The sequence below is a fragment of the Vombatus ursinus genome, unplaced genomic scaffold, assembly GCF_900497805.2.
Source record: "Vombatus ursinus unplaced genomic scaffold, bare-nosed wombat genome assembly UNPS02014961.1, whole genome shotgun sequence".
Classification (NCBI taxonomy): Eukaryota; Metazoa; Chordata; class Mammalia; order Diprotodontia; family Vombatidae; genus Vombatus; species Vombatus ursinus.
The window spans coordinates 1211026-1230859 of NW_020954739.1; the positions used below are offsets into that span (position 1 = coordinate 1211026).

Below are 19834 nucleotides of genomic sequence, written 5' to 3' on the forward strand. Positions count from 1 at the left end.
CTGTTTTCTTGGTTAAATATGTCCTTGAGTCAGGTAAGATCATTTCTGTATTCATCCTGCCGCCCACTTCACCCTAGGGTAGACTCAGCTGGGTATTCTATCAGCCACACTCATAGGAGGAAGGCTACTACGGTGGAAAGATGCCTGCCCTGGAGTCAGAGGCTCTAGATTCAAACTCCCTTTTTGGTGATGATGAGCAAGTCACTAACGTTGATCTAGGCCCTGGTTCCCTGATGTAGAAAATGAGGAGATTGGTGAGCATGACCTCTGAGAATGGTGCCTTCCAGCTCTATGGCAGTGACCCGAAGCTCCTAGGTTTCCTCTTCTGGGTTCTCATACGCAGGTGGGTGTGGCAGACTTCCAAGGGGTATAGATTGGATTTATACAGACCTCGACCAGGCTGAGAAGGGGATCAGTGGTTAGGTCAGGATGACAGCAGCTAGGCCATAGGGAGACATTTAGGCAGAGGCTAGGTGAGCACCTGTCAAAACTTTTAAAATTAGAATGTCATAGCAGGTGGAAGCTTGGACTATCGGGGGTGGGGGCCGTGTGGCCTCCAGGCTGCACGGTTCCCCACCCCTTGACTAGGCAATCTCTAAGGTCCCTTCCAACTCTGATTGTATGACTATTTTTTAGTATCTGTCTAACGTGCCTTTTCTGTTGTCACATATCTGCTGTATATAGAGATGAAGGAATGATTGGGAAAATGTAGAAGGGATTCATCCTTCAGATAAGGATTGGACAACATGTGGTAGGATAGAGGCCACTGAATTTGGAATCAGAGGGTCCAAGTTTAGATCTCAGCTTTTACTGTGTGTAGGTTTGAGGGAAATTCCTTTTCCTTTTCTGGGCCTCAGTTTACTCATCTGTAAGATGAAGTGGGTGAGCCAGGTGTTCTCTAAGGTTCCTTTCACCTCCAAATCTTGTGATCCTATGACCTCAAGTATAGGGTCCTGGTCCCTTCTGAGATGGAAGCAGTTTACAAGCCCAGACAGAGCAGTCCTAGGGGAGAAAAAATATATGGTCCAAGTTGTGATCTAAAAAGGTAACCCAGACACCATGTCAAGGACAGGTCAGAGTTCACCAGGAGAAACAATCCAGAGGGTAGGCACGAGCCGTGAAATAAGTCAGGACACTTTCCCAAAGCAGTAAGTGGAGCCGCTAGAGGTCGGCATGGAGTAGTTCAGGCAGCACCAAAGAGGCAGCACCTTAAGCATTTGTACCGACATTTTGTCTCATGCAAAGTCTAGGGATGAGATTGTATGGAGTCAACATCCTGGCCATGCTCCCTTCCTTTAGCTGGGGGCTGGGCATACCAGGTCACAGCCAGTTCTGAGATTCTGTGATTAAGTAGTAGAACTTGATTGTTAACGCACCACTGGTGAGTGCTCCCGGAGAGGAAACACCGGACAAGGCACAGGGAGGCCAAGTTCAAGTCTCAGTCTTGCTCCTCTAATTAGCCATGTGACTGCAAGCAAGTTCTGTGGCTTCTCTTCTGTAAAATGAGGGGTGTTAGATGAGGTGACTCGTAAGCACTCCTTTCTACTTTGAACAATCTCTGACTCTATAATGGCCAAAGAGTAGAACTCTTAATGCAAGAGGCTGTTCCACTTTCTCCATCCACAGATAAATGCCTGATAGTTCTGTACAGAACAGTTCTGGCCCGAGCGCTGGGGCTGGAGTTAGGAAGACCTGAGTTAAAAATCCAGCCTCAGACCCTGGGCAAGTCACTTAACCCTGTTTGCCTCAGTTTCCTCATCTGTCAAATGAGCTGGGGAAGGAAATGGCAAAGCACTCTAGCATCTTTGCCAAGAAGACCCCATCTGGGGTCGCAAGGAGTCAGACATGACTGAAATGACTGAACAACAACAAGTCTGTTTTAAAATGATTGTTGCAGAAGTAGCCAAATTTTGCATTGTATTGTAATGGAGAATAAATTCCTCAAAGAAGTAACTTTCCTGGTGTTTGGGAATTCTCCTTCCTGGGTAGCTGGACATGCCTGCTAGAGCGAGCAGAAGGAATCCTGAGAAATTAGTTCTGGGGCTTGGGCTTCCTGTGTGTAGAAAGTCTAAGCACTGGGACCATCCCTGTAATTGCAAATAATCATAGATGATTACTGAAAACACTTTCATTTTAAAGTAACAGAAAACAGCTTAGCTTCATAAGGAAATGCTCCAGGCAGGTGGGAGACAGCAGGGAGCCATCCTGTCAGGGCAAGAGCAGAGCCTTGGGTTGGCAGGCTGGGGAGGTCTAGTGTTCAGCCTCAAATGCTGTCTTCCTTCTGAAAATGGAACCACAAATTCAATCAGCATTGCCTGCACACTTACATGGACCGGACCCTGTGCTCAGAGCTTGCCTTTGCATGGGGGCTGGAGCCATACTGGTGTGCTCAACTCTTCCCAATGCTGTGCATTCTCAAAATTAAATACAGGTTAGATAGAAACTGTTTGATTTTGTTCCACGGAGTTAGTGTGGATTATCCTGCTGTTCATTGTTTCCTTCAGGGACTAGTAATCATTCCTGCAATGTCATCCTAAGGCAGCAATGCAGGGCTGGGAGGCAGGAGGTGGGGGTGCTAATGAGTCAGCTTTAATGCGAAGAGTCTGTGTGACCTTGAGCAATTCACCCTTTTTCTGAGGAGGCAGGGTGTCTGTTTCCTCATCTATAAAATGATGGGATTTGACCAAGTCACTTCAGTTGCTTTTCCAGTCGTGTTTGACTCTTCATGACCCCATTTGGGATTTTCTTGGCAAACAGTGGTTTTCCATTTCCTTCTCCAGTTCATTTGAAAGATGAGGAAATTGAGGCAAAAAGGGTTAAGTGGCTTGCCCAGGGTCACACAGCTAGTATCTGAGGCCAGATTTGAACTCAGGAAGATGAGTTTTACTGACTCCAGGCCTGGCACTCTATTCACTGAGCCACCCAGCTGCCTTAGGTCTAGGATTTGACTAAATGATGTGTATTTCAGCTCCTATATTCTGTGTTCAGTCCTAAATTTCTTTCAACTCTAACATTCCAGGACTTAAGAATCATATCAGTTTCTTACCTCTTCACTGTTCTGCATAATACTAATAATAATACCCTTACTCCGTGGGGCTAGTGCAAAATCCTCTTAACCACAAGCTTCAGTTGAGAGTTTTAGAAAGGTAGGAGACCGGCACCCTGGCCTCTTCTCCTCTTCTCTCCATTATGTTCTCTCCCCCCAGGTGCCTTCAGGTCTTCGTGGCCAAGCGCACTTGAAGGTTTGGGGTAACCGCCACCTGACGGAAGACGGCTACATCTTTCACAACTACACCACAGTGACAATTGACAGCAAAGGATCATCTGTGTTTATCCAGACAGACAAGCCTTTGTACAAACCAAAGCAGAGAGGTAGAGTAACTCTAGCTGGTCACTGTTACCATGTAGAAGAGGGATCAGTCTCAAGCCATGTGCTTGCGCTAAGGACTTGGAAGTTTCAGGTGTAACATATGTTCATTGCACCTACCCACTTTCTCTGGCCCAGTTACTTGGGTTTCCATGTCTGCATAGCATCAAGGTATGAAGAGTGAGTTCCCTGTCATGGGAGGTATTCAAACAGAATTTGGTGAACAATTGTTGGCAATGTTGATGAGGATATTCCTGCTCAGGCAGATTGCAGGTCAACTCAGATCCCCTGTTCCTCAAACAGAACTCTCCACTTCTAAACTCCAAGAGTTTTCACTGGCTGTCTCCCATGCTTGGGACTCCATCCCTCCTCATCTCTGTCTCCGAGATCCTTTGGCTTCCTTCAAGTCTTAGCTAAAGTACTCCCCTCTACAAGAAGTCCATCTCAGTCCTCCTTAATCTTAGATATTTACATGTGGTCTCCCCTGTTATTCTGTGAATTCCTTGAGGGCAGGGACTGGCTTTCGCCTTTCTTTGTATCCCCAGCGCATAACAGGCACTTAATAATTATTTGTTGATTGACTGAGACCCCTTTGAGCTAAGATTTTGTGACTATTCTGTGTTCCGGAAGTACAAATGTTTAGTTTTGCTACCACATCCACCATGATATATGTCAGAAAATAACCAATACTTTTCTTCTTTGTTTTAGTACTCATAAATTTATTCATGGTTTCTCCAGAACTGAGGCCTGTCAATGAAAAGGTAAGGAGACTAAGTTCTTACTTAATTTTCATTGAAGAGAGTATATCCAATACCAGGAACTTTGATACATCCAATTGGTTAAGCCATAGGTTATATGAGGCTCCTACATAGCCTTTGTCTAAAGAATGTCAGCTCCTTGAGGACAGAGACTTTCATTTTTGTCTTTGTATACTCAGGCCTTAGCACAGTGCCTAACTCATAGTTTCAGTCATTTTTCAGTCATGTCTGACTCTTCCAAGACACCATTTGGGGTTTTCTTGGCAAAGATACTAGAGTGGTTTGCCATTTCCTTCTCCAGCTCATTTTATAGATAAGGAAACAGGCAAAGAGGGTTAAATGACTTGCCCAGGGTCATACAGCTAGTAAGTGTCTGAGGCTGGATTTGCACTCAGAAAGATGAGTCTTCCTGACTCCAGGCCTGGCCCTCCGTTTACTGCAAGAACTAGCTGCCCCATGGTGGAGAGTTAGGGGCTAAGACAGAGAGAAAGCAAGCATAGATCAAATGCCTATTATGTGCCAGTATTGTGTTAAGTGCTAAGGAGACAAAGATGAGAAAATAAGACCGTCTTTACCCTCTGATGGGGAAGACTGCCTAGAAAGAAGTGTTGGAAAGCAGGGAATTGGAGTGGTGGTGGTCTGATGAGGTGGGAGAAGAGCAGGAGATTCTGCGCTTGAGAACCTGAATGACTGGGGGACGGTGGCACCCTCAGGAACAGGGGAGTTTGCATGGGGCGCGGTTCAGAAGGCATTCCAGTTCCACTCTAGGCGCCCTCGCTGTGTGGGCCTGCCTGAGTATGCCTCTGTGTCTCTCTTCAGCCCCAACTTCCTTATCTGTAAAGTGGGAGGGACAGTCACACTGCTAACTTCCTAGGGCCATTGTGAGAAAAGTACATCCTAAACCCTGAAGTGATGCAGAAGAAGTTGTTTTAATTGTTATAATTACTGGGGAAGAAGGGACTTACACATAATAGCATTGGATTATGTGCTGTGGACAATTAGAGAATCAGACTGTACTCTTACGTGAGGTCCTAGTTGTTTGTTAGAAAATGAGTTAGAGAGAAGAGGTGTCCATGTGGCCTGGTGGCATCAGAGAGGACTTTGGAAGTCATGGGACTTCGACTGGAGAATTCAGCATGTCCGTGATTGCCATGGCTCATTCACTTCAATTCAACAAATGTTCATGAAGCTCCTACTGTGTGGAGGACCCTACGCGGTGCTGGTGGAAATGCATCAACAAATAAGACCTTGCCGTCAAGCTGCTAATAATTTAGCAGACCTGATAAGATGGATATGTGTGTGTGTGTGTGTGTGTGTGTGTCCACACACACACACATATATATACATATACATGTAAACCCACCCACTCACCTATAGATAGGGCAGCTATGTGTATATATGTATACACACACACAAAACACATGTGTATGTATGTTCATTATATGTGAGTGTATATGTACGTGTGTGTATATATTTATATATATCTACACATGCACACATAGCTATATTTATAGCCAGTTTTAAATGAGGTCAGTTCACGAGGGAGGCACATAGTACTGTTGGACCAAAGAATGAAGAGATTACTCCAAGCTGGGGGATCAGAAAGACTTCATACATAAGGAGGCCTTTGGATGGATCTTGAAGGATGGGTAGGATTTTTAAAAGGCAGCAATAGAGAAAGGAGGATATTCCTGGCATAGGGAAAGGCATAAGCAAAGGCCCAGATGCAGGAAAGCATGGAATATGTATGGGGCATAGGAACCTAGATAAATAACTATGATACAAGTTGGCATACACATGCTGAGTATCTTAGAACAGTACAAAGTGTTATTTGAGGTCAGAGAAAGAACACATGTTTTCAAGCAATGTTAATTAATATGAAGAGTTAGTACCTAGCCTGGGACTTGACTTTCCTTCTTTGTTTTTGTTTTAGCTGGAAGCCTACCTAGTGGTGAGTATCTTCCTGGAAACACTGGGTGCTGTTCTGGCCTCCCCTTGTACAAAGCTCTGTTTGTTCTCTCCTTCCTTGCCTGTTCTTATGCTCTGCTGGTGTTCCTGCTTCCCTTCCTGGTGGTTTCTGGAAATTTCCTGTTCTAGGGGGGGCTTTGACAGAGAGTACCAGTCACCCTCTGAGGTTCTGCACTCCCTTCTTCAGGCTTGCTGTCGTTGGGGTGAGGGTATGGGTAGAGGTGGGCAGCAGAGCCTCTTGAAAAGATCTGAGGATCAGGGTTAGGAAATCTGGCTTCTGGTTCTAACTTGGCCATACCCACAGCCTAGCTGAACTTGGACAAATCACTCTCTCACTCTGGGGCCCAGTGTCCCCGTGTGACAGATGATTGGATCAGATGATCTCCGAGGTCCCTGTCCTCACCCCCCAATTTGAGGATTCTCTGTTCTGGGGTCCCTTCCAGTGCTGACATTCCATGCACAAACCCTGGAAAGCCTGCATTTCTAGAAGAACATGCAACATCTTGCCACCCCTTTAAAACTTGACTTAAGAGATTTTTACCTTGATTGTTACTAGGGAGTTGTGAGCAAAAAGGGACCAAAGAGTTGGAGTTGTTTTGGATCTGCTGGCTTGAGTTCTCTCACCATTGGTTGGAATGCTAGGGGAATGATGACTGTCCACGTCTGTGTTTCCTTAAAATTTGCAGGACCCTCGGGGATCTCGGATGATCGAATGGAACAGCCTGAAGCCCTTATGTTGTGGTAATGTCTTTGCCCCTTCTGATTTTTTTCATTCAGTTTGTTGCTTTTTCATCCAACCCTTTTGGGCACCCAAATCCCATTCATTTCTAAAGTGAAAAGAACCAAAGTTCTTTGTAAACCATAAAACCATACAGAAATGTGAGCCATTATTAGAACTATTGTTGATGTTTACATTTCCTTTATTGACTCCCTTCCTTCCTTTTAGCCATTTTTAACTCAGACCTGGACTCCCTGATACTCTTCCTTTTTACTTATTCCTTTGAAGAGTTCACCATTTCCGTGAAGTCAGATACCAACTCTCTGTGTGACCTTGAACAAGTCACTTCTCTTTCTGAGTCTGGATTTCTTGATCTTTCAAATGAGAGAATTGGATAGTCAGTGTCTAGACTAGAGACTAGACAGTCAGTGAGAGTTTTCCCAGCTCTAACTCCCATTTGTCTGTCACCATTGCCAGCCCTGATCTCTTTCCCTCTTTCCAAGGTCTCATCTCACCTTTTCCATCATGTCCCTCGCTTCTCAAGAACTTCCATTGGCTTTTTAAGGCAGCAGCAGCAGCCAGCATTTGGAGAATTTTATTTTGATATCTGGGAGGTTGTGTGATTATTTTTTCAGTGTGGATGACCACTTCATCGTTGAGGATTAACAGCTCTTTTATAGCTTCTTCTGTGTGATTTTTCTTCCCCTCCCTCACTATAACTTCTTCTCCGTGGAGGATATACATGACGTGCTGGAGGCATTCCTTTTGCTTTTTAAATTATCTTGGTATATATCATTGTGGCATTTGTGCTTTTTTGTTGTCCTTCATACTTGGAGAAGACTAAAATGATGTCATGATGTTGGGATCAATGTCCAGTGTGTCCCACTATGCTTGATCAGACCAATATAAGCTCTGAAGGAATAGTCTGTATGAACATTTGGGATGGAGATGGCTCTAGATGTGCGCATCTCACATTTCTTTTGAGCTACTGAATTTGTGGCATGTACACTGTCTCTCATCTCTCATTCTTGCTCTACAATCCACCCATCTCCATCATCTATAACCTCATTAATGTCATTCTATACCATTTGTGTATTTAGGTCATTATTAATAACACATTTCAGCCTAATTACACCTAGCATGCCTCTTACCATTGTCCTTTGAGTGATTTATGATTTGAATTCTTCTGAGATCTTGATGTTCTATGATAGAAAGACATACAGCACCTAGTTGGAGACTGTTGGTGGTAAGGAAATGGGCTTTAGTTGCAAAAGCAATGTAGGATCATGGCAATTATCCCATGACTTCCCTCATACTATCTAGCTTGATTTTCTCCTGATCAATTCTGGGCTCAGCTCATTGTCTATCTACAGCACCTGTCAAAGACAGACACATTGATTGCCTCACTGGACAGACTCCACTTCTACTTGTATGACATAGTGAGGGAATATGCATTATTGCATCTGTTCTTTTTCCAGGGTAGTTGGTTAGACTGATTGCTTTAACATTGATAGGTTTTCAAACTTAATACAATTAGTATGAGTTTTGTGTTGTTTGTCACAGGTCTTTTGTCTTTCTTGAGTATCTCTTGGTGACCTCATCAGGTTCAGTGATCATCTTATGTAGCTCTCTCAGATCTATATAGCCAGCCCTTGCCTTTCCCCTGAGCTCTACTCTTGTCTCACTCATCCAATGCAATAAGCATTTATTAAGTGCCTGCTGTGTGCCAAGCACTGTGCCAAGCTCTGAAAATACAATTAATAGAAAGAAAGACAGCCCTTGTCCTCAAGGAGCTTACAATCTAACGGGAGGAGACAACACACCGGAGGCAGGAAAGCAGAGGTGAGGAACACTGAGAGGTACCCAGCAAGGGAGGCTTCTTGTTTTATGGAATTGAAACCAGATAAAGCAGCACATGGAAAGCTGAGGGATCTGAGTACAATTCCTGTCTTCTGTAAAGGAAGGCATCAGGAGGAGAATGGCCCTCTGCCTTCCAGCTCTCCCATCGGAAAGGAGAGGAGGCTGAGGGAGGTAGCAGCATGGTGGAGAGATTAGAGGTGAAGAGCTTAACCTGGGAGGTACATCTTGTTCTGGGGCATTGAAACCAGTCAGAGCACCGTCCACTTCTTGGACATTTCGAAAGAGACATTCTGTAAAACAGAATTCATTATTCCCACCCCCCCCAAACCTTCCCCTCTTCTAAACATTCCTATTTCTGTCAAGGGAACCACTCTTTCCCCAGTAAACCAGGTTCACAAATTTGGAATCATTCTTGATTCCTGACCCTCCTTCACATCCCCCTCCATATCTGATCAATTGCCAAGTCTCATCACGTCTACATCCACAACATCTCTTATGTTAGTTCGCTTCTCTGTATACTCACATGGCCACTGCATTAGTTCAGGCCCTCAGCACATCTCTCTTAGACTCTGGCAGTGGCCTCCTAATTTCCATCGTGAGTCTTTCCTCTCTCCAGTCTACACAGGTGTCAGATTGAGGTTCCTAAAGCACAGGCTTGACTTGGTCATTTCCCTGTTTAAGAGGCTTGAGCATCTTCCTCTTGTCTCTAGGATCAAATACAATCTCTTCTGCTTGGCATTTAAGTCCTTTATAATTTGACTCCAACATAATTTTCAGGATTGTTTTCATATCATTCTGTCACGTGCTTTAAATTCTAGCCAAAGTGACCCACTTGCTCTTTCTCACAGAAGATATTCCACCTCTCCATACCCTTACACAGGCTATCTCCCATGCCAGGAGGGCACTGTCTTCTCAGCTCTGCCTCCTGCATTGTTAGTGTCATCTCCTGCAACCAGAAGACCCTTCCTGACCTTCCATTTGCTAGCATCCTCCCAAATTGTTGTATTTACTATGTCTATATCTATGTATGTCTATGTAATATTTTATATAGTTCTACATATATACATATGGATGTACATGAATGAATTTTGTGACTCCATTTGCCTTCTGACATTTCCTGCATCATGTATGTTCTTCCTCAAAAGCATCACATGAAAAAAAAAAGTCTAATGTCTAGAAGCAGGCACATTGAAGTATTTAGTTCTGGATCTCACATTTTAGGAAGGAAGCTAACAAGCTGAAGTGTTTCTAGAGTAGAGCAGCTGGGATGGTTGGAGAACTATGCTATGTGATCATTTGAAGGAGCAAGCCATATTTAGCCTGAAGAAAAGAAGACTTTGAGGAAGAGATAAGAGCTGTCCTATGTTAAAGAGCTGGAAAGCCTGTCACATCACAAAGGGATTAGGCTTATCTTTCTTTACCCCAGAGGGCAGAACTAGAACCATAGGTAGAAATTACAAGGAGCGAACTATAGTGTGATTTAAAGATAAACATCCAGTAGTTAAAGCTTTCTGTCAATGAAATGGACTCCCCATCACTGGAGGTCTCCAAGGAGAAGCTGGATGACTACTTGTTGAGGATAATGTAGAAGGGCTTTGGTCAGCTAAGGGTGTACCAGGTAGCTTCTGAGGTTCCTTCTACCTCTTGGATTCTGTAATGACTGGCACTGACCTAGAGTGGCCCCCCATTCTGCTTTAATATTCCTCTTTTCTGAAAATCAGGTTAGGATTCACCTTTCTATTTTAAACCCATGCAATACTGATGACTCCTCTTTCAGGATCCCCTTAGCCCTGTGTCATGCTCTGTAAACTATAAAGTGATATATAAATATAAGCTCCTTATAGTTATTCAATTCATACTTTGATCACTTGCAAATCCTCTCGTCACTATCAGAGTTGTAAGGGATATTAGACGTAATCTAATACAGCCACTGTCTGAAGCGTGAGTCCTTTTCCCCAACATCCTTACAAAGGGCCATCCATCCAGTCTCTGCTTGAACACCTTTGGGGACAGGGAGCTTCACTTGTTAAGATGTTGGTCTTTATAAATAGTCTCTACCTATTTTATGTCCATTCTCTCCAAGTAAGCTGTAAGCTGTTTGGGGGAAGGGACAGTATCTTCTCTTTTCCTTATTCATAGTTTATAGTATAGTGTTTCACATATAGTAGAAATTGAACATATTTGATTGATGTCTAAAAAAAATTTTCTTTTTATCCAGGTATTGTCAACGTAAGTTTTCCTTTATCTGATCAACCTGTCTTTGGCGAGTGGTTTATTTTTGCTGAAATGCAAGGGTATACGTACAACAAATCCTTCGAAGTTCAGAAATATGGTGAGTCTGACAGCACTTAGCATTTAACTCTTCTGAAGGATTTATTTCAGGGCAGTGGCATGGTGGAAAGACACTGGAGTCAAACTCCAGCCCCTACGTGGGTTAGGGGAAAAGCAAGCATTTAAATTAACTGCCTTTGGTTTTGGAGTACTATTGGTAAACTGGTCCATCTTTTGGGAAATTTAAAAAGCTGCATGTGGCAGACTTAGGAAGTGTATATTGAGGCAAGGCTTTGAGAAGCTTGCAGTCTATGAGCTGGGAAGGTCTAGGTTTTCCCTACTATCTCCCTTCATATTATTGAATGTAATGCCGACTGCAGTGCCTCTGGGAAGGGGAGTCAGGAACTCTTGTGGCATGTCACTCTGTGTTCCCCTGGCTATCTGCTGGGACACATGGTCATGCTTTCTTCTGCCCTTGAACCAGGACATAGAACAGCTCCAAGAGGGGCTCTGAGTGGTGAGGACAGATCTTGCCTATATTTAGCTTCAGAGCTACATTTCTGAGCCTCTCTCTGGAGGTCAGTCCCAAGACACAAGAGAAAATTGTCTGGAAGTAGGCACTTTGTGAAGCTTTGTGACCTTAGGTAAGTCACTCCTCTGGGAGTTCTGAGTTTCCTCATTTATAAAATAGGCATGATGATCCTATTTCACTGAGACGTCATAATGACCAAATGAGATTAGGGTACAAAAGTGTTTTATAGCCAAAATACATTACTAGTGTAGACTATTATTACTGTGCCTCCATGTTGAGAAGGCTACAGAGAGGATTTCTGTGTCACATAGGAGGTTGGACGTCTTGGGCTGTAAGGGCCCTTCTACCCCTTTGATCCTAGAACTAAATCCTGTGCTATAAGTTGTTTTTCAGTTGTTTCAGTCATGTCTGACTCTCTGTGACCCCATTTGGAGTTTTCTCAGCAAAGATATTGGAGTGGTTCACCCATTTCCTTCTCCAACTTATTTTATAGATGAGGAAACTGAGGTAAACAGGGTGAAGTGACTTGCCCAGGGTCACACAGCTAGTGTGTTTGAGGCTGAATTTGAACTCAGGAAGATGGGTCTTCCTGACTCCAGGCCTGGCAATTCTACCCACTGCACCACCTAGCTGCCCTGTAGTGTGAGTAGAGAATCCTTAAAATTTTCCTTTTTTTTTAAATTTTATTTTTTGTTTATCAAAGTAATGATGCTAGATCCAGATTTTTTTTTGTCCTTTCCCTTGATGTCTCAGCCGTCCAAGGAGTACTTGAAAGAATTCTGTATTTGAGAGCAGATGACCTGAGTTAAGGTCCCAACTCTACCCCTTACTGGTCACTACTCATGAATGGGACTTGGAACAAATCACTTAACCCATTCAAATGTCCATTTATCCATTTCAAACAGGGGTAATAGTTGTACCTCTTAACTCTAGAGAGAGGGGAAGACTGTTGTGAGGGTCAGACGAGATGCTGTGTGTGCAGTACTTTTTGATCACAGAACTCTTTGTTGTTATAACGTGGAGATATCCTGTCAAGATGCATTTGCTCTTCACACAAACTAAGCGTGTGTCTCACTCTTTTCCATGTAGTGCTGCCCAAGTTTGAGCTCCTCATTGAGCCTCCTAAGTATATTAGGGATCTTGCGGACTGTGAAAAGGGGACTGTTCATGCCAGGTAAGAGGCCTTCACAGTTTGTCTTTTGGGAGTTGTGCCATTTTCATCCCTCTTAGATGTCCTAACATTTTTGACATTGAAACTTTAGGAAGTGGGTCAGACCTTTCTCAGGTTTGTTTGCCTAATAATGTTGTTGCTGAAATTCTATATAATGTCACATGGTAGTAAAGGACATCACCAACTTCATTATGAACTAGACTGGTCTGTTTCAGGTCAAACAGATAAGTAAGTAGACTGGTTCCATTTGACCTCAGAGGATAAAACTAGAAGCAATGTGTGGAAGACGTAGGGAGGTAGATTTCACCTTGATAGAAAAGACCTTCCAAATAATCATCAGAATTGTTTAAAAGTAGAAAATGAAGACATAGAACACATGGGGGGGGGTCTGAGTGGTGATGACAGATCTTGCCCATGAAGTCTGAGAGCTACCCCTCTGAGCTTCTAGATGGAGGTTCCTAAGGCTGCCTCATGTGGTAATGAGCTCTTGTCATTAGAGGTCTGTAAGCAGAGGCTCTGTGAACCCTAGGGATGGCCTAGAGGGGATTTCTGCTTCAGGTCACAGTTGCCTTTCATGTTCTCCAAGGTCCCTCCTAGCCATGGATGGGGCTATCAAAAAACTCTGATGCAATGAACTGAAAAGAAGTCAACTGTTTAAGGAGTAACAATGCACTTGCCCTGATGAAAGGTGAATAAAAAGGACAACAGCAGCAACTTCCAGGCAGCTACTGATTGCAGTGTTTGGCCTCTTTCAGAAGCATTATTTGTCCTTCACCTTTATAAGGGCTTTGTCTTTTTTTAAGACTATCTGATGACACAAATATTACCCAATTTACAAAACTTCAAACAAAACTTGTGGGGAGAAGTAAAGGTTGTGGGAGACCCGAGGGCAATGGAAAGAGACACACTGTAGGTTCAGGTGGGCTGCAGCATATTTTCAATGATGACTGACGCATTAGAAGTGAAATAAGGGAAAGACATAGTAGATGCCAGACCTGTGATTTCACTGATGGAGGAAGCTCTCAGATGAGGAAACTCCTTCTGCCAACACAGACTGGCTCCTTCTGTGTAACTTAGAGTTGCCTAAGCACTGAGAGAAGGTGACTTGCCCAGAGTCACTCAACCGGTGTGTGTCACAGATAGGGCTTGAATTCAGTTCTTGCTGGCCTTGATGCCACTTCTCTGTCTTCTATGCTACAATTGCCTTTCTTGGTCAATTAAGAGCATAAGAGATATCATCAAGGAAATAGGATTGGAAAAGGAAGTGGGCTGGTCATGTGGTATAACATGAAGTGCAAGGAGCTCTACTGATACCCGTAAGATGTATCAAGACCTAGAGGAAGACCTCCAGTGCGTTGGATGGATCGTCAATGGAGGAGCTATAAAAGAAATTGGACGAGAATCACCTAGGATGAGAACGTGTAGCTGAATTGTTCTTGCTGGAATAGTTATCCACAATGAAGAACTCAAAGATGATAAAGGGGCAGTTGGTGAGTCATTTAGGAAAGGAAGCAGTGATCTCAAAGAGTCATCAGGAACAGGTCACGCAAGACTGATTTCATTTCTAGGCTTACTATACTGGTAGATTAGAAGGATGCTTGAAATATAGCTTATGTAGATCAAAGGAAAGGGTTTGACCAAGTCTCTATGCTATTCCTATGGACAGGCTAGAGAGAAAAGAGCTAGACAGTAGTACAATTGAATAGAATCAGAACTGGTTGTACAATTTTAACCCAAATACAGTCTTGAATGGTTGGTTGTCATTTTGGAAGTAAATCTGTAGTGAAGTGCTCCAGAGATCTGTGGTTGGCCCTGTGCCCTTTAGAGTTTTTTTATTAATGACTTGGTTAAAGGCATAGAGAGCATTGCTTATCAGATTTATGGAGGGAGGGGCAGCCAATACAGTAGATGGCAGAATCGAGATCCAAAGCAAACTTGAAGACAAATATGTTGAACCTAACCTAACCTAAGAAGATGACATTTAGTAACGATGAATAAAAAGTCTTAGACTTGGTTTTTAAAAAATCATCTTCAGGGGGCAGCTAGGTGGCGCAGTGGATAGAGCACCGGCCCTAAAGTCAGAAGGGACCTGAGTTCAAACCCAGCCTCAGACCAAATACTTGACACTTACTAGCTGTGGGACCCTGGGCAAGTCACTTAACCCCAATTGCCAAAAAATTTAAAAATTTAAAAAATCGTCTTCATAAATATAAGATGGGAGAAATGTGTTTGGCAGGAGTTCATCTGAAGTAGATCAGCAGCCTTGCAAGCTCAATGTGAGTCAGCAGTCCTTCCAGTAACTCAGATTGTGACTCATGGTGTCTGTCCGTGTCTCCCCACAAGTGTGCTGCTGGGGCCCCCGCAGTGTGTCCAAGGCCCTCCTTCAGATATCCTGAGGATATCAATGGAGTATTCGTGCTGCCAACTTTTTATCCCTCCTTCTTGCTATGTGACCAACCCATCTTCTCTCAGTCGTGGTAGGAAGAGGGAAGGGGAAGGGAAGTGAGCAAGCATGGGTTAAGTGCCTACTATGCTCCAAGCCTTGTGCTAAGCAGTTTACAGAGGGCATCTCATTGAGCCCTGTACTAGAGGTGAGGGAAACCTGAATTCCAATCTGTCCGTAGACATTTACTAGTTATGTCAGTTAGCTTCTCAGCCTTTTTCAGCCTCAGTTTCCCCATCTGTAAAATGGCTATGATACTAGCACCCACTTCCCAGGATTGTTGTGAGGATCAAATCAAATGAAATAATTAGGTGAAGTATTTGGTAAACCTTAAAATACTGTTATCAGTATGACACAGCAGCCAAGGTGACCCTAACTTGCATTACTGGAGATTAATGTACATGAATGCCCGTTAACTTCTAATAGAGTTGTGTCGCTTTCCAAGGGGCCACAGTCTCAAAGGGCTGTTTCATTGATGAGGCAGCACCCAAGGGCCGGCCCGTAACCTGCTTACTGATTTCTGAGAGAGGAGGGTACCTCTGTGTGTGTGTGTGTGTGTGTGTGTGTGTGTGTGTGTGTATGTGTATCGCTACCATGAGAGATCAGATTGGTTCTGCTTTGCCTCAGATAACAGGTATAGAAACAGTAGGTGGAAATTGCAGGGCAGATTTAAGCTTGATCTAAAAAAAAATTTCCTAACAGAGCTGTGCCGAGGGACTGCCTCAGCAGATAGGGGAATTCCTTTCTCTGGAGCCACTTGTTTGGTACATTGTACAGGGAACTTCTGTTCAAGTTGCCCTCTGAGTTTCTCTTCAGTTTTAAGAGTCACAGTGGATACAGCTGGAGTCAGGAAGACCTGAGTTTAGATCTGGCCTCAGACACTAGCTGTGTGATGCTAGGCAAACCACTTGACCCTGTTTGCCTCAGTTTCCTCATCTGTAAAATGAGCCCAAGGCAATGTCAAACCAGTCCAGTATCTTTGCCAAGACAACCCCAAATGGGGTCACAAAGAGTCAGACAGGACTGAACAACGACAGCATCTGAGAGTCTATGATTTTGTGATTTGATCCATTAAAGCATTAAAGGATTTCCAGGGTATTTTATGTGTGGTGATCTCTTGGTTCTGCAAAGTAAGTACTTCATTTCTTTCTCTTTCAGGTATACTTTTGGGAAGCCAGTAACTGGGAAGTTAATGATCAACATGACTATAAATGGTGTGGGCTACTATAGACATGAAGTGGGACACCCTGTTCTCAGAACTATGGAGGTAAGGAAGTTTGTGAGCTGTGGGAGAGCAGTAGAAAGGGAGAAACTGAAGATGAGAGGAGGGGGATGACTGATAGGGAAAGCTCTCAGAAAAGCTGGGAGGGGAGGGGATCGAGGACATGAACAGAGACATGAGCTTTGATAGGGAAAATTCAGACCATCTTCTTGAGCTACCTCTTTTTCTCTTGCTACATACCTCAATACCCTGATAGACCACCCCAAATCTCCCCCTCACCTTCTTTCCACCTTTGCTTTAGTCTCAGAGGAAGATTGCTAGCATCTTTGCCTTATGAATGTAGTAGGTACTTAAGTATTTATGCAATTGAGTTAAGTCAGATATCCCCCTGTGTCTTCTAGCTTGCCCCTTCCATCATTCTCTCTTTTTCTCTCACACTTTCAGTCTCTCATCTACTGGTTCCTTGACCTTTCCATCCCTTCAAAATGTCATTCAAGATCTCTTCTCCCTTTTATAGGCAAATTTGTAGGAAGTCATGTATGCTTGTTACCTTGACGGCCTAACTTCCCACACACTTGTTGATCCTTAGCTAAATCCAGTGGACTTTGTAAGGGCTTCTCTTACTTGACTTCCCTACACCTTTTGACAGTGTTGGCCACCCCTCCTCTTGGGTACTTTCTCTTTCTTTGGCTTTCTTGGCATTGCCCTTTATTGGTCTTACTTCCCTTAGGTTGAGCACTGCTTAGGCTCTTTGGCTGCATCATCACTTACTTTCCAGACTTCATAGTACTCCCTTCTGTCAAATTGGACAACTAGTTATTCCACAAATTTACCATTTCATCTTTCATCTTTGGGCCTGAACTGTTCTCCCTTCTCTCCTCTCCTTCCATTAATCTTTAACTTCCTTCAAGGGTCAGCTCAGGTATCACCTCCTTTGCAAAGCCTGTCTCTCCTCAGAGGCCCATGTATTTGTTACCTTTCTGTAGCACATGCCCTGAGGTTACTCTCACAACCCCAACCTGCTGGATTTCTATGAGCCCCACAGTTCTGACTAAGTCCCTCAACCATCCAAACACATTTCTTGTATGACATCATTTTGTTGCATCTTATGGCTTTCAAGGACTTCTAAAGTAATCAAGGACTTTTAGTACTTAGTCTGAAGCCTAAGATTGATCAATTAATGTCAAGTCCTTATTCATACTTGGTTCACACCTTTGTTTGATCTGTCTGACAAAGGTATCAGGGTAGAGCATTTTGTCATTGCCTTTATGTGAGGTGGGGTAATTGATTGACTCAATTGATCCTCACCCTTACATTTCTATGTGTTATATATAGTTGAATGTAAGCTCTTGGAGGGTAGGGACTTCTGTTTTTGTCTTTACATTTATTCTCCGTGCCCAACACAATGCTTTTCACATAGTAGGTCTTCAATACATATTTGTTAGGAAGTAAAGAAAAGGAATGCCTCTTCCTTAGAGACCTGAGCAACGGAGAAGAGCCCTGGTGGGTGAAGAGATAGATGAATTTTGAGGTGTGAGCAGAGGAGATGAAGGAGCTCCAGACAATCCCTTCTATTTTCTCAGTGTATTAGGAAGCAAGTTCTGCTGCTGCTGAATAAGGAATAGGGGTGGCCTAGAGGTCTTAAGGAGAAAGTTTGGAGCTTCCTCTTTGTAGAAAATATGATAAAAATTCAGTCAGAAGGTGTTCCCACAACGTGGCTGGTTGAATAGTCATGTCAAAGTTCAGGTCCCCTTCATTGACTCAAAACAGCAAGACATGAAACAAATGAAGTAGAAAAACAGCAGAAGAGAAGGAAGAAGAGAAGAGGAAGAAGAAAAGGAAGAAGAAGAAGATGATGATGATAATGATATCTGTCAAGGAAAATCCTACAAAAAAGCCAGCAAGAGACTGAATTTGAGGTGAGCAAACAAAAATAACCCAATGAATAAATACAATAAAGGAAAGAATACAAGGAGATAGCTCCAGAATAAGAAAATAGAAATTAGTTTGCAACAACTTCAAAAGATCTGAAAATAGCTGAGAAACTTGATTAAATAATCAGAAAGAAAGAAAAAGAGAAATTAAAGCTATGAAAAGGAAATTGGTGGTTTAGAGCAGAAAGTGAGGAATTTTATTTTTGTAAATAAATAGTTTATTGATTTTTTTAACATCTCCTACATTTTCTATTGCATCTTCCCCTTCAATCCCTAACAAAGAACTATTCTTTGTAATAAAGAATAAAAAAAATTAAGATGAGGGAGAATGGAATTTTTTTGAAGTATGAGGTTATATGCAATATTGAAGGTAGAGGATCTGAATAGAATGATGGCCACTTTGTAATGGGGAATAGCAGATATAGATCGTGAAACTGCAGTGATGCAACAAGAAATATTAGGACAAAATATGATAAACAAAATAGGAAGAACACTTGATACCTGCACAAGCAATAGCAATTGACCTTGATGAAAAACTCAGAGAGGCAACTAGGTGGCATATGGATAGAGCTTGGGACTTGGAGTCAAGAAAACATAAATTCAAATCTTGCCTCCAACACTTTCTTAGTTATATGACCCTAGACCTCTCAACCTTTCTGAGCCTGTTGCCTCATCTTTTAAATGAGGGGGTTGGACTAGATGACGTCTAAGTTCCTTTCTAGCTTTGAATCTATATTTCTGTGAGAACTATTGATTTTCCAGAAAAAATGATGATGTAAGAACCTTGAATACTGTATTTTAGGAAATCCTTAAAGAAAATTGCACAGGAGTATTGGAAATGGAGAGCAAAGTAAAAAAAATTTGAAGAATCCACTGGACTCAATAGTGAGAATCCCCAAGTTCAACTCACCTAAAATTTCATCAAATTCCAGAACTTCAACATTAAAAAAAACATTTTGTTAAGCAATCAGAAAAAGACCCCCTAAACATCAAGGAAAGGCAGCCTAAATCATGCAGGCCTCTCAAATATAAAGGAAAGGAAATCTGAATAACCCAAGATATTATGCACTCACCAGAAACTGCAGAAGGAAATGGAGTAATGTTTTCCTAAGAGGAAAAGGGCTTCAATATGCAACCCAAGATGACCAAACCTGCAAACCTGATCCTAACCATTAATGGAAAAAGGATGGATGTTTATTTTAAAAAGAGGCAGTAGAAACATTCTAGAAAACCAGATCTGAGGAAATTATTTGCTTCTCGAACATTCCAGACAACAGAAATATAAGGACAAACAAATACAGCCACCAAAGACAGCAACAACAAAATAACAGAGGCCATTAAGATTTTTTTTTCTAATTGTATGCAAGACAAGGACAATAATGATAAAAGCTAATATTTATATAGCACTTGCTATGTGCCGGGGACTATGCTAAGTGCTTTACAACTGTTAACTCGTTTGATCCTCACCACAGCTCTGGGAGGTAGATGTTAATATTATGTCCTTTTTATAGTTGAGGAAACTGAAGCAAACAGAGGTTAAGTGATTTGCCTACAGTCACACAGCTAGTGAGTGTCTGAACTCAGGTCTTC

General features: G+C 42.8%; 1 protein-coding gene across 1 annotated transcript in view; it reads left to right on the forward strand.

Annotated features, from left to right (window-relative positions):
• Positions 1-19834, forward strand: part of CPAMD8 (C3 and PZP like alpha-2-macroglobulin domain containing 8) — a 160537-nt gene that overhangs the window by 11444 nt on the left and 129259 nt on the right. The window contains exons 4-10 of the mRNA XM_027845395.1: positions 3207-3372; positions 4076-4128; positions 6059-6076; positions 6780-6834; positions 10890-11003; positions 12564-12648; positions 16247-16355. Coding sequence (XP_027701196.1) covers positions 3207-3372; positions 4076-4128; positions 6059-6076; positions 6780-6834; positions 10890-11003; positions 12564-12648; positions 16247-16355 — 600 coding nt within the window. The remainder of the gene's footprint in view (positions 1-3206; positions 3373-4075; positions 4129-6058; positions 6077-6779; positions 6835-10889; positions 11004-12563; positions 12649-16246; positions 16356-19834) is intronic.